Source organism: Copadichromis virginalis, linkage group LG23 (genome assembly GCF_057382275.1).
Source record: "Copadichromis virginalis isolate Kocher_CV1m ecotype Utaka linkage group LG23, C_Virginalis_male_GT1.1, whole genome shotgun sequence".
Taxonomy (NCBI): Eukaryota; Metazoa; Chordata; class Actinopteri; order Cichliformes; family Cichlidae; genus Copadichromis; species Copadichromis virginalis.
In genome coordinates, this window is record NC_140639.1 from 23,281,451 (window position 1) to 23,295,575 (window position 14,125).

General features: G+C 43.7%; 1 protein-coding gene across 4 annotated transcripts in view; it reads left to right on the plus strand.

Annotated features, from left to right (window-relative positions):
* Positions 1–681: 681 nt before the first annotated feature.
* LOC146680923 (receptor tyrosine-protein kinase erbB-4-like) overlaps positions 682–14,125 on the plus strand; it is a 376,413-nt gene continuing 362,969 nt past the window's right edge. For all 4 annotated transcript variants that reach the window (XM_085447520.1, XM_085447517.1, XM_085447519.1 and 1 more), the window contains exon 1: positions 682–1,092. In XM_085447520.1, coding sequence (XP_085303646.1) covers positions 1,026–1,092 — 67 coding nt within the window. In that variant the 5' untranslated portion in view covers positions 682–1,025. The remainder of the gene's footprint in view (positions 1,093–14,125) is intronic.

The window sequence follows — 14,125 nt, forward strand, 5'->3', positions numbered from 1 at the left end:
ATTCGCCAGCTCGTTTCATACTTTCACGTCAGTCCACAAATAAAAAGCAGAGTGCAGAATATCTGTGGGCAGACTGGCTTGTAAAATGAGTGGCCCTGAAAATGGTACACTGCTCCAGCTTTTTGCCTTCACTGCGGCTTCTTCACACCAGCACAATCAAACTTTATAGGCTGTGCCTCGTAGCGGTGGGTATTTGCAGAGGCTGACCCTGCTGGCGAAGCAGGAAACTTTCGTGGTGTTGCTGAAACTACACTGTGGGGTGTTCCACTGATGTCTTCTGTCTGTCACATTATAACCCCTAAACAAACTACTTCCTACATCATGATCAGGATCAGATATTAAGTAATTTGTCTTCCCAGCAATAACGAAGAGCACAGTGGCCGACACAGCAGCCAAACAGAAACCAAAACAAAACCTGCTCCTAACAGGTGTATCGACGGCAGCGTTGGAGCTTAATAGCCAATCAGGAGAGGCGATAAGTAGTGTGGGCGGATTTCCAAAAGAAAAAAAAGTATTAAACGCTCCAAATCTTTTGGATGGGACTTAATAGGGCGAAGGAGGTGTCGGTCATTCCAAAGGAGGCGTGTTCAGACGCCCGACACGCACACGCATACGCACGCGCGCACATCGCGCCCCCCCCCCCCCCCCCCCCCCCCCATCCTCCTCCTCCCTCCCCCCAGCCACCGGCGCGATGGCAGTGTGAGGAGTAAATGGCTCAGAGTATCCGCGGTGGAAAGCGACCTAAACACTGGAGTAGGAACCGACACGCAAACAGAACGAGACGCGGTGCGTAAAAGCTCTCCACGGCGCACGGAAACGGTGCCAGGTGTCCAAGAAGCGCAAAAGAAGACTCCGACGGGGTTTTATTTTTTTTTCTTTTTCCTTCCTCTCTCTCTATCTCTCTCTTTCGCTCTCTCTTTTGGTTAATTTTTTTACGCGTGTGATCAACGAGGATATCTTAATTGGACATGTGAGTTACGGGAGTTAACAAGAGAAGCAGGTTTTTTTTCTTCCCGCCCCCCAAGATGAAGTTCTTCCCAGCTTGCGTCCTCGTCACTTTGGCGGTGATCGGATCCTGTGCGGCGCAATCAGGTGAGTGCTTTTTGGGGATGCGCGTCTCTGCGCCTCCGTTATTCGGTCAGGGTCTGACTTGAAAAGCATCGATGAAGTGAGAGTTGAGACATCCAAAGAGCAACAGAGCCGATCCTTTTCTGTCCCTGCAGAGACTTTAGCAATAATTCCACTAAATGATAACTGAAGGTCGCCGGGTTTCTGACTCTTTCTGGTCCAAAACTTAACACAAGTTCACATCCTGGCACGCTGGTGCTGATTTCAATTATCGCTCTCGCACCTACAGGAAACTGTCATTCAACTGCATCTGCGTAAAATAAAATGAAGCTCCCCAAACTGTCCTTCTTCTGTCGTTTTAACACAGTTTTATTTTTTTTCTCTTTTTTTTAAGCGAGATATGCTGGTTCGAAAACGATAACATCAAATGAAATCTCCCAACAAAGAAAAAACATCTGTCATCAAACAGACTGCGAATCTGCGCTGATTTAGATTATTTAGATCCCTTCACTAAGTATGAATGAATGCGCCATCGTTTCAGTTTAATTCCCCAGAAGACTCGAAGACTAATATATTTATATATAAGACTCGGGCTGCACCAGTGGCACAGTTTTTTTTAATTCCTTACTGTCTTTGAATAATTTAGATGTAGCAGATATTCTGAGGGCGATACAGGCAGTGGGAAAACATCTCGCTTTCATCATCATCATCGCGACCCCCGTGGAGTCGGTCCCTTGACGAAAATCACTTTAATGCTTCTTCAGCGTGCCTGTTTTGGCTTCGGATGCGTCAGTGACACTCGACAGTCAATTTATAGTAAAGTTAATGGTGTTTTATTTATGTGCTCTGACAGATCTTTCCTTTGGCGCCCCTGTAGGGTGTTTGCTGAGGTTTTAAATCCCGCTGGGATGTTTTGTTTATGATGCATGATTTGATTGCGCTCTTATTTGAAGTAAATCATTAAGTTCAACTTTTTTCTTTTCTCCAATGGGTTTTTGTTCCCACGCTTATTCATCGATAATTCTAATTTGATTTGGTTTGGTGTGATATCTCTTCTGGAATTCTGTCCAGTTATTTGGAGTTCAGTAAGTGATCCATAATCTGGGCTCTTAGTTGACACAATCAAGTGTTTGGCACAGACTGCTGAGCCAAGGAAAAACAAACAGAAACGCACTTATGAGGCGGCACAACAGGAAAGTTGTCAGATTCATGTTCAGAGGTGAATTTGGCCCCAAACTTCCAAGGATTCCAAATTAAATTCCTAGATGCTTTTCCCCCTTCCCGCCTCTAAAGACAGCTCTGTTTTTCTTTGGCCTCTGCACATACACACCACCTCTCTCTTTCTCTTCCTGAGTCCCGGTTGGATCTTTGGATGCAAGGCGATGGAGAGGGTGGATGCGCGGATGGATGGGTGACACCCGGGATGAATGGGGAAGTAAAGTGGGACCCTCGCTGGTTTATTTATTCTCCGTGCATGCACTCCCACTCCGGGATATTTGTGATGCAAATTGTAGCCTAGGAATCTGAGCTATGCCTCTTGGGGAAAATGTTGTGTTTGTGTGCATTGAGCAGTGCTGAGTGTGCTGTCTTTCCACTCTTTCCTATAACTACCCCACCGCCCCACCCCCATCTCTCTCGCTCTCTCCCTCTTTATTGGAGGTATAAAAAAATGACAGCACACATCATATATCAATCCCACGTGAAGCCGTGCGAGGGTGAAGTAAGTCAAGGCGAAAGATGTTCACTTATAAAATGGTGATTGAATCTGTCTCCTGCTGCGAGACAAATGTCTGAAGCGGTCCTTCCAGTCAGCCGGTCTACAGGGGTGCACACGCTGTGAACTATGTGGGCGCCTCATCTGTGCCAAGCGTGGATGTTTTCACACAGCCAGAGAGCTTTCTCATTTTCAATTAGACAAACGTGAAACCCACAAAAGTCATTCAGAGATCAGCGATGACCACGTGGAAACGGGCCTGATCAGCTTTCTCATTTTAAACTCATGGAAGGCGAAAAGAAAAAGAAAACCTTGGCTGACTTCTCTCAGCCCTAATGTTCCTGGTGATTTGAGACTAAAGAAGTAAACTGGCATGCGTGACAATGCATGAAATTTCCACCTGAGAGAACATCCCCCAAAATCAGCCAATTACAGCTCCCTGGGAGTGAGGTCAGAAGGAGCAAGCCTGTTAATAGAGATGCTTAGGAGGATTTGTACCTTTTTGTCCCCATAACCAGGACTGTGTGTGATTAAAGCACAAAAAACACACTGATGCTGTTGAACCTGCACCTAATTTAGTCAGAGCTTCTTATACTGACCGTCTTGTTTGAACATCATGCAGTTTGGGGTTTTAAGCACATATACAGCCTGGTCCTGGTAGCTTGAAAAGGGTTAAGGAGGCTAAAGCTGGAACTGAGCAGATCATGAGAGTGAGGTTGGTAGCTCGGTCTCCGGCTGCTCCAGTGTGCATGCAAAAGCTACCGTGGGTAGTATACTCAAACCGGAGTTGCTCTTGATGCGTTCGTCAAATTTATCGCACGTAGAAAAGAATGACGTGAATGAGGCGTGTTGTATGAAAGCAATTCGAATAATATGCAAAAACCAGATCATCTACCGATTGGTTAATCCAGCCATCAGTTTGACTAACAGAGCCAGTCTGAAGCATGAATATAATATTCAGCTCAGCCTCATAAATTATATATTGGTGAAATAGTGAACTAATTAACTAAACTAATTGATTAAAGCTTCCTTCAGCTGCTCCTTTATTTGAAAGGGGTCACCAGAGCGGTTGGATCTGCATATGTGATTTTGCAATCAGTGTCTCCAACTGACATTTCACGTGTTAGGCAAACGTACTAACCACTACACTATGAAGCAATACATAAATTAATTCATAAATTTACTTAATTTCCACCTGGAAATAAAAAAGAAGGGGAAAAAAACCTTTGAGAATTCTGGGAATTTTCAAATTCAGCAAGTCTTCCATCAAAAAACCAGAGTGCGACTTCAATAAATCGACTTCCACTCAAGGACTTGGAAACCCAGAGAATGTGCCACACTTGGGATATCTGACCTGGTCCAAGTGCAGGGACTATGATTGTGAAAGAGTGTATCAGTGCAGCCGTACATCCCACTGATGTCCATTAAAAAGCACTGTAAAAAAACTTTTTTTTTTTGTGGGGGGGGGTTGTATCAAACTTGTCTTTCTGAGGTCATGAATAAACAGTCACACTCTGTCCTTGTAGTTGTGAAGAGGGTTAGTCATGTGTGTTCAGTCAGATTTGCACTTGTTTGAAGGATGGGGGCGGCTGAGTTAGTCTCTTAAGTGTCTTGAGAAGATGTGCCATGAAAATGTCACATCACAGATGACGGCTTTCTCTTGAACACGTTGTTTTGGCAGAGCTCGACAGGGAGAATTTTTGGCTTGCAACTTTTGATTTCGCTGCATGAAAAGCGGTGTTTGAGTCAGCAAACGGGACTGCACATTGCTGCGGAGGTGCAGGTTAATGATTGTTTGCAGGAATTTGTAGGCCAGGAATTGACAGGAAATAAAGTTTTGCTCTGATTGAGAAGCTGGCAGTTGAGATGGTAACGTGTAGGTCAAAATGCTGGGTAATCAGGATCAGGATAGTGAGGGTTTGTTTCAGATGATTCCCAGAACTTAACAGGCTTTAAGCGCCTGGAACCTTCCAGTAATCGATGACGTCTACAGGTATTTAATGGGTGGAAATCAAGTTTTCCGTGCCACGTTTAAGAAAAAAATATGGTTACCAAATATATTAGCAAGTGATGACTCCTTAGTGTTGTGGCTAACATATTCACTTCTTGGTTCAATTCCAAACAGAGACACAAATCCCCTTTGAGGTTGAGTCAGGAAGGGCATCTGATGTAAATCTCTGCCTAGCCAAGCAGCTTCTTCTTGGTCACGTGCTACCAACAGATATCTACCAGTGTTACCTTAATAAAAGAAGCACACACCGGTAGTCTCACCATCCTCATCTACCGCTTTCTTTTTGGTTTTTTTTGTTTACCTCTGCTTCCTGAAACAACTGGCTCAAACATTTTAATCCCTCCAGCTCTCGAGAGTGCCTCACAAATGCTGCACTCACACGTGTGTGTGTTTGGGTGACATTTAAAGATCTCCTGTGAAATGGCGGAGGGGGAGAAAGGGGCAGCGGGAAGGGAACCCGCTGAATGCCAGTATCAAATTACTGGGCGTTTGTCAGCTGGCACACACGGAGCTGGCCGAGGCTTTGTAGAAGACTGACGGAAATGAGAATTTATTACAAGCTAATTAAGCTTTTTTTTGATAGGATCAGTCTAGACCTTGAGGCCTTTATTTGACAGCATGAGAGATGAGGGGGGTGAAGGAATTCAATCTTGCTCTAAATTAGTCAACACGGCTATCATAACTTGATATCTGCCAGGCTCGACCCGTGCCAGGCTTCAGCTGGATGTTTGTCATATATGCCGGTGCGAGCTGATGGAGATCTGTACAGTTTCTGTGCATTTGTCAGTGTCTTCTGCTGAAAGAGACGGAATAACGCACGGCAGTTTGCACAGAAGAATAATAATCGCAGTTCAGCGAGGGTGACATTGAGGTGTGGGCTGTTATTTTCTTCCTCTGTCATAACCGGACAGTCTCAGCGGGCCGTAAGGGAAGCCTTACAAATGACTATGTGATGCATGGGGGTGATGGAACGCTTTTCCAAGGCCTGAGACAGCAGCGCGCTACCTCTCATGGTACTCACCAGCTGAATCAGCACTCAGATTATTATCTGCACGGGCCGAACAAAGATGACGCTGTCCTCTCTCTTGCTCTCTTTTCCAAAGGAAAAAAAAGTCATCTCTTTTTGACTCCTACTTTTCTTTCCCATGCATTCAAGAGCGATCCGGCAACGTCACAAGCCCATTTGCTTGGCATTTTGTTCGCCCGCCAGCTGTACAGAGGGGCCTCTGTTTCTCGAGTTTGTGTCCCGCCCAAATATTTACATGCGGAATCACAACTGCACAGCATGGGAGGGAAAACATCCAAGACTCGGGTGCAAAATAGCGGCTTTATTGGCCTCTGTAATCATCCCGAAGCTTCTTCGTCTCTGGCGCCGTGTTTGTGTGTTTGGCAGGACAGACTTTTGAACCCCCTCCCTCCATCACCACCCCCCGTGCTTGTGCTTCCTAATGATGAGCAGGGCTGGCTTTGGTTGTGCCGAGCCATCCGGTGCCAACTCCTAGTGTGAGTTAGATTGGCCAATCGAAGCCTGGCACAGATGCCCCCCCGCCTTTTTAGGAAGACTTAAGTCTCGCCCGAAAACACAGAAGGATTTACTGTAAACATCAGCGCGTCCACGCACTGTTTACGTTTTTGCATGCATTTTGATTCTGCGACATTGTGAGCTGTGTGTTTTAAAGCGGAAGGCAGCTGTATTTTCTCACTCAATGTAGTTTTGGAGTTGGGTGGTTCTGATTTCTTTCTTTCCCTTTCTCATATACAAACACACATACACACACACTGAGTGAAGCATGGCCCGGGAAAAGAAAAGACAGGAAAGACAGAGGAATCTTTTTTTCCTTTCCTCTTCTGTTTCTTCTAGACCACTGGAGGGTTTGTTCAACCCGCCACTTGTAATTCCACTCAGAGACAAATGCCTCCATCCTGCGTCTGAGGGGCTTCCTACACACACACATACACAAAACCCGAATTCACACACACTATCGAGCATCGCAAATACACACTGATCTTGCCGAGCAGTGTGGATTGGCTTGCACAACCTCCTTTACTTTGTCCTTTATTTCATTACCTCTCTTCCACTTTCTGTCCGGCACATTTGTCATCTCCTTTCCTTTTCCTCCATTTCCAAATCCCTTCGTCTGCTCTTCTCCCCTCGCGCACACCTTGTCTCCATCCTGCTCTCATTCATTAGCATCGCTCATTGTGTGTCTCTTTCACTTCCCTTCGCTTCTGCTTTTCTTTCCACATTTTATTAACAGCTTCTTTTTTATTTCCTCGCCTTTCCGCACTCTTTCTTACTCTGCTTCTTTCTCAAAAATCACTCACACACTCTCTCTCCTCCTTCTGTTTTTCATTAGTCGTGTGTGTGTGTGCGCGCGCAGGGCTGTCATCGAGCACACAGGGAGAATGGAAAACAGCTCATTTTTTTCCAGCTTTAATTACGACACCCAATTTGTTTCATGGACAACATGCTGTCGGCAGCTCCTTCACACACCACTCAAACTGTCACTTACATGTGTGTATGCGTCTCTCTGTGTGCAATCGGAGACTCGCAAGGGTTTAAATAATTTTGTGTCGAGTATTTCAGTAATTGCTCATCTTAGTCTCGGTTAGGGTTAGCTTTAAAACTTAATATGGGCGATCGTGGCTCAAGAGTTGGGAGTTTGCCTTGTAATCGGAAGGTTGCCGGTTCGAGCCCCGGCTTGGACAGTCTCGGTCGTTGTGTCCTTGGGCAAGACACTTCACCCGTTGCCTACTGGTGGTGGTCAGAGGGCCTGGTGGCGCCAGTGTCCGGCAGCCTCGCCTCTGTCGGTGCGCCCCAGGGTGGCTGTGGCTACAATGTAGCTTGCCATCACCAGTGTGTGAATGTGTGTGTGAATGGGTGGATGACTGGATGTGTAAAACGCTTTGGGGTCCTTAGGGACTAGTAAAGCGCTATATAAATACAGGCCATTTACCATTTAAAGATTTTTTAATGGAGACTCATTTATGACGACCTATTGACGTGAAAGCACGTATCGCTTTTACTCTCAACAAGCAGCGGGTGCTGCCATGGGCACCTCGCTTGTGCCAAAGCGCTCACGGGCGGAGGATAGTCCTCCCCCAGCTTCTATCAGGGCAGGAGATGTTCGCATCTATGCGTCCAAACTGCAAATGAATCGCGCATGAGCGAAGCTGCTGCTCCCACACCTACTGTAACGCAGTCAGTTCTTCTTTTACTATTATGTTGTTTTGTGGATCACAAGGTTTAAAACTACTTATAAACACACACACACACACAAAGTAACTCCACCAGAGCGCTTATTTTGGGTCACTTTTGCCGGTCCAAGCCCAAAAAAAGGAATAGGGTTGGAACTGTGACATTAAAAAAAAAATTGCTAAAAGAAATTTAATTTGTAGTTCTGAATAAACTCTAAATGCAGGACATTTCTAACTCACTTTATGTCTCTTCCACAATGTTATTTTTCTCTCCTACAATGTAGGTTACAATTACATTAGCATGACCAATTATGCAAATTAGGCAATGACGTCATTTAGCGACTTCTATCGACTTTTATGACAGCCAATAGCGATTTTCCTTACTGAGGAGTTGGCAACACTGCAAAGGAAGCTCTAGCCAATAGCTATCTGCTAGGGTTCACCTAAATATTACATGCCATAGCTAGTGATCACGTTTGCTAGCATTAGCTGATAAGTTATCACAGTTACTTCTGGCTCCAGAAACTAAACCGGTGGGTCAGGTCACAATGGCTAGATCTGCAATTTCATCAGCTAGATGCTAAAGAAGTCATTTTGCTTACTGGTTGTGTAAGCATAGTGGCTAACTGTGTTAGCAGCTAGCTGTATTAGCTAAACAGCCAAATGGCTGCTCTCTGGGAGTTTAAGTTTAACACCAGAAAAAGTCGCTAGAGTTGTTGCTAGTCGCTTTAGAAAAAAAAGTCGCCAAGGGGGTCTGAAAACTCGCTAAATATAGTAACAAACTCGCTAAGTTGGCAACACGGTTCCTTTGTCAACATCGACCTGCTAGCTAAAGTAGCTACACATCTAATAATGATCATTTTAGGCACTTATAATATTTAATTTAATTTGTTAAAACACTGAGCTTGGCTATCTTATGAAGGAGGAAATTAGCTGTAGAGACCATTTGTTTTGTTTTAGGCTATGAAAAATTTTGTTTTGTCTTGTTTCATTAGGGCCTTTTAACATGCAAGTATTCTATGGTGATTGCCTCACTTACATACACAGTATACAAGATGAACCTAGTTACTGTGATGTCGCCGACTGGTCCAGTTTTGAAGCCTCGACTCCAGCATCGCTAGCTTGGTTGAAAAAAAACCAAACAGCTGTGACGAGTGGGGATAGGTCTGATTGAAGCTGCAGGCTCAGTGGCTTTTTATTTTTTAAATCAGTGTGACCAAAACCAGTAACTATGACCATAAACTCCGCAGCAAAGTGTTTAGGGTGGTCAAGATAGAAAATTATTTTCGCCTAGACTTCTATTGAGGTTTTTCATGTGACATCATGTGCACATTGCCCAAGAGTTTTCCACCATAATGGATATGATCCAGCCACTGGTTCCTTTGGAAAACAATGTCCTTCCCCAAATTAGTTAGTAGTACTTTCTGGATGAAAACTTGCTAGCAGACTACCATTCTTGGTAGTTTTTTTTTTTTTCAATATTTACTTTGAAGGCAAGCCTTTTTAATTTCCAGTTTACATCATACTTTTCAAGTTCTACTGCTGCTCAGCTAGTAGTTAGCTCACATTTGCAGATAGACATGAAAAATAGGCAACCATGGCAGTCAACTAGTGACCAAAGCAACCAGATTTTTGCCAGTCGGTTGAGGAGTATATGTTTTCCTGATCTGTAGACCTATGTGACTAGAAGTTTAACATTCATTTTCTATACAACTGCCATCAGCCTCCAGGAACCACGGTGGTCAGGAAGCACTAATTTTTCCTTCATGAACGGTGGTTGCCAGATATTCGCGAGACTAGTCGCTACATGTCATTTGTCCAAAATAGTAACTTAAGCAAATAAGTTAAGTCACATGTTGCAACCACAGCTATTGTCAATAGAACATTTTCCATCTCATCTTGATGTTTAAGTTAGCAGTAAGTCTTGTTTTATTTTTCCTTGAATGGGAAAGGCATTGCTAAGATCATATTGAACTGACAGGGAACCCAAAAAATATAATAGTGAACTACATAAGCAGAGTTGTTCATGAAACATGGTACCTGCAGGTAAAAATTATCTCTTTGCCGCTATAGCACAAGCATTACATTCACAATGGTGATTAGCACAAAGTCCAGAAGCTTTATGGATAATATTAGAGTGTTTTCTGTCATGAGGTTTAGGTTTTGGGAAGGCCTGTGGTTCTGAGTTAAAGCTTATATGGAATCAGTGCGTGAGCTGCACAAATACGTATGTGTGCATATGCATCTATTTGTGTATTTGGGCTTGTGTATACAAGTGTTGAATTTATATTTGCAGCGCTGTGCTCAGGCATGGAGCCAACACAGGAAGTGGGACAGTGTTCAGCTTCCTTTGATTGGCAGCACTTCTTTGGTGAAGCAGGATCAAGTGCCATCGACTCCGTCTTTCACAAACGAGTTTGTCTGAGCTTTTTCTTTTTAGTTCCTTTGCCTTCTTTCACTTGCTTCCCTTTGCTTTCTGTTCTGTCTCTCAGCGCAGCACAATAGAGGGCATTAGAATCACAATAGACCCCCCCTCCCCCCGCCACCGTAACCTTGACAAAGGCTTCAGTTTTAATGAAAGTCTGTAAGAAGAGAAATGATCACTGGTCTCTAATCCCTCATCTGTGCATGTGTCGACCTGACAATTCAACCACGACCTGTAGATTTTTGTCATTACCTTCATTGTGCCCCCCCTTTTCTGTGTGACTGCACACACACACACATTTATACGCACGTTAACTCTGTGTCATATTTTTATTTCAGTCTAGTTGAAAACTTAGCTATTTTGGATGTTTATCATTAGTTCACACAGTGTTGTGTGTCTGTGTGCGTGTGTTTGTGTGTAATCAACCCCGCCTGGTGTATTGTGTGTGAGCTAATCCCTAGTAAGATATTCACGGCAGCTAATCTGTTTAATTACACTACAAATTAAGGATATTTACTGTTCCAAGACTTTTATGCGACACCCGCCTTAATCAGGCCTTAATCTGTCTGGCGCTATGAGAGTGTGTATTAGGCCATGTGTGCGCATGAGTGTGTGTGTGCGATTGATACTCTGTATGCTTAGGCATGTGCGACTTTGTGTCTATCAGGCTGTTCCTGCCAGAGTCTGTCTGTATCTCTCTCTGCCTCGGTTGCTTTCTGAATATTTGCCCACAATTAAAAGAGAAAAGAAAACAAGAGATTATTGTTTTTTTCCCCAGTTGTCAGCGTGCCAGAGAAAGGCATCATTTACAAGGATTAAAATTTAATATCGGTAAGATGTTGCTCTGCTATTTAAAGGACGCAAACTCAGATCTACACGAGCGCTGCTCTCCGCGACTTCGTCTTGTGTTCTGCTAATTCTGCAGGATTAAAAATGTGTTCAAACCACGGAAACAAGCTGTGTTCTTTTGTTAAGGGCAGAATTATGGAAGCAGGCAGCTGCGGTGTGTGTGCACTTCACTGTACATTTGAAATGAACGCAGGGTTTGTAAAGTCTTTACAAGTGCCAGTCCCTACAGCAGTGTTTTGGCTCTTTATTGCGGTGCTTCATTTTTTAAATAAAAATTAACAACAAAAAAACCCAAAAAACAGTTTGAGCTCCTGTCCATCAGAGTGATGAAATTTTGAGATTGATGGAGTGTTTTGGCTAGCTCAAATTTTTTCACGACATACAGAAAGGTTTTAGAGTTAAGACCTGATTTTAGAGATGAATTTAGAATACGGTCTAAATGTGTGAGTTTATGGTGAGGGTGAGCAAAAAAAAAATTTACCTTAGTGTTTGCCAACAATTTTCCACAATATGCGTCTTTTTGTTTTAGTACAGTACAATAAAACTATTTAAAAATGTCAAAAAATGTGAGATATTATTTGGGGATGATTGGACACGTCTTGGTTGTCGTTGTATCATGAAGGATCAACGTTCGAGCATAAATGATGGACTAGCTGCATTATAACCTGTTGAGCTTTTGACAACACGCACTGTATTCTTGTATGGTGTCGATGATATTTTAGTACAAATAAACACCAAATAATCCTCAAAAACTTTGCACCGCTAGCTTGCTAGCATTCTCATTGCTGAAAACTGGTTGTTGGCCCCTTCTTATCTGCTACATAGTTAAGACGGCGGTTGTTGAGGGTAATAAATGTGCCTTAGAAAGTTCGGAGTAAACTCTCTATTTACTAGTAGTACGGCACAAAACTGTTGTCGTTAGTCTGAACATATTTATGCAAATAAAAATGTAAGAATTGAAGTATTGAAGATTTTAGAAATGTTACAGCCACACTAGTGAAACGGGTGATTGTGCAATTTACACTGAGCTTGTCATCTGTTTTTTGTTTGCAGTGGTTGCTTTGAAAACGGTGACCGGGTCTGCAACCACTTGCAGACCCGGTCGGAATCAGTCAGCAATTGAATGTAATTTGTAAAAATTTAGATTTGCACTGATAAATCAATGAAAACTGCAATTGTTTGCTGTCTACATATGCTGAAATTCACATTAACTACGGACTCCAGGCTGAACCTTATAGATCCTCCTGCAATTTAACTGCAAAATGACAGATGCGCTCTGCAACCTAACTTTTACATAGGCATACAACCAGTTGAGTTGAGTCCCCTATTGTAAAGAGATGCGTTGCGGATGAGTTGTGTTTACTGGTACACACTAGCTCAGGGTGATTTCAGCGTGTTAGTCTACTTTTAGAAATTAGACATCAGTTATTTGCAAACCGTTGCCAATCTATCGGAGACCTTTTGCCAATCCAATCCAATCCAATGAATGAGTCAGACCATGACTATTTGGAAATAGGTTACCTCCCACCAGGTGTGCAATCATCTTGCGATTCCAAGTGATCAACCAGAGGGTGAGGCTGTTGCATGGTCGACCTCTGGCCAATGAGCTGGTCGCCACAAATCAGCAATCACTGGGTAACCACCAATTTTTTTCCAATTGAGGGGAAGATTTCTAACATTTCTTACCTTACCTAGTCCGACTGAGCCATTTTGTGTACTTTTTGTTGGTAGGTGTGTAGTTTCTGTGGGGTAAGCTTTGATTTGAATTTGCCTCCTAAAGTGGTTCTGATTTGCTGATTTTATGTTTCAGGCCACTAAAAGTAGAATAATTGATAGAATTCCCTCAGAATGACCTATTTTCCACATTCAAGTTATGAAGATTTAAATAAAAAAAAGTTGAGTTAATTTCAGTTTGAATTTATTTCATGACCAATTTCTGCTAGGAATTGTTTGTAGTCACTAAGTATCCATGCTGAGATTTTGTGCTGTTGGTGTTTGCCAACTGTGATCTGCAAACATGCATGGTTGTGCACCCGTTAGTTCTCCACGTGTGTTTATGGGTGTTTATGTACAGCGTTTTGTACGAGTTAGAGGTTGCGTGCTCAGATGGGGCACGCTGTCCTTTCTAAATGGCCCCGCCCGCGATGCTGACCTGTAATAAATGAGTGGGCACGAGAAAGTGGCAGGCATGACAGCTGACTGGGGAGGGTGGGAATAGAGAGGGAGAGAGAAAAGGTGGAGGTGTGTGTCTGTTCAGGGGAGTGTGTGTTTGAGAGCAAAGAGAGACAAAGCAAGACAAAGCGTAGGTAAAAGAGATGGAAATTCTCTAAGGACAGATAAGGAGGGCGCATGAGAGGATGATGGGGAGACAATGGAGGAGGCACTGTGGGTCGGTCGTCGTGAAACAATACCCTGACCAGAGGTGGAGACACTCTCTCTGTTGCCACTTGTTCTTTTTATGCTCATTACCCCCAACCTCCCCACATTTTTTTTCCTCTGAAGTCACCTTGCAGTCCAGTAGAAATATGGCCGCTCCTTTGGCGGGGTTTAAAGGTACATAAAACTCGTGGAGGAGAAGCCGTGGATGTGTGTGTGTTTATATGTGCGTATGTGTGGAGGCGAGTCACCTTCAGCAGTAAGAAAGATGAGGGAGCGCTGGAATGAGTGCATTTATAAGAATCTGTTTGTGCATTTCTACGGTTTTGTGCACCGGTTCATTAATTTGTCTGCAGCTGAGAGGCAGAAACACACACAGAGGCGCACACCTGAGCGCTCGCCCGCGTCGCAACTTTTAACCAGTTGCTCTGCGGCAAGAACGCCATCGCTCTCGGCAAGGTGAACGTGAGCTGATGGAGGGTTA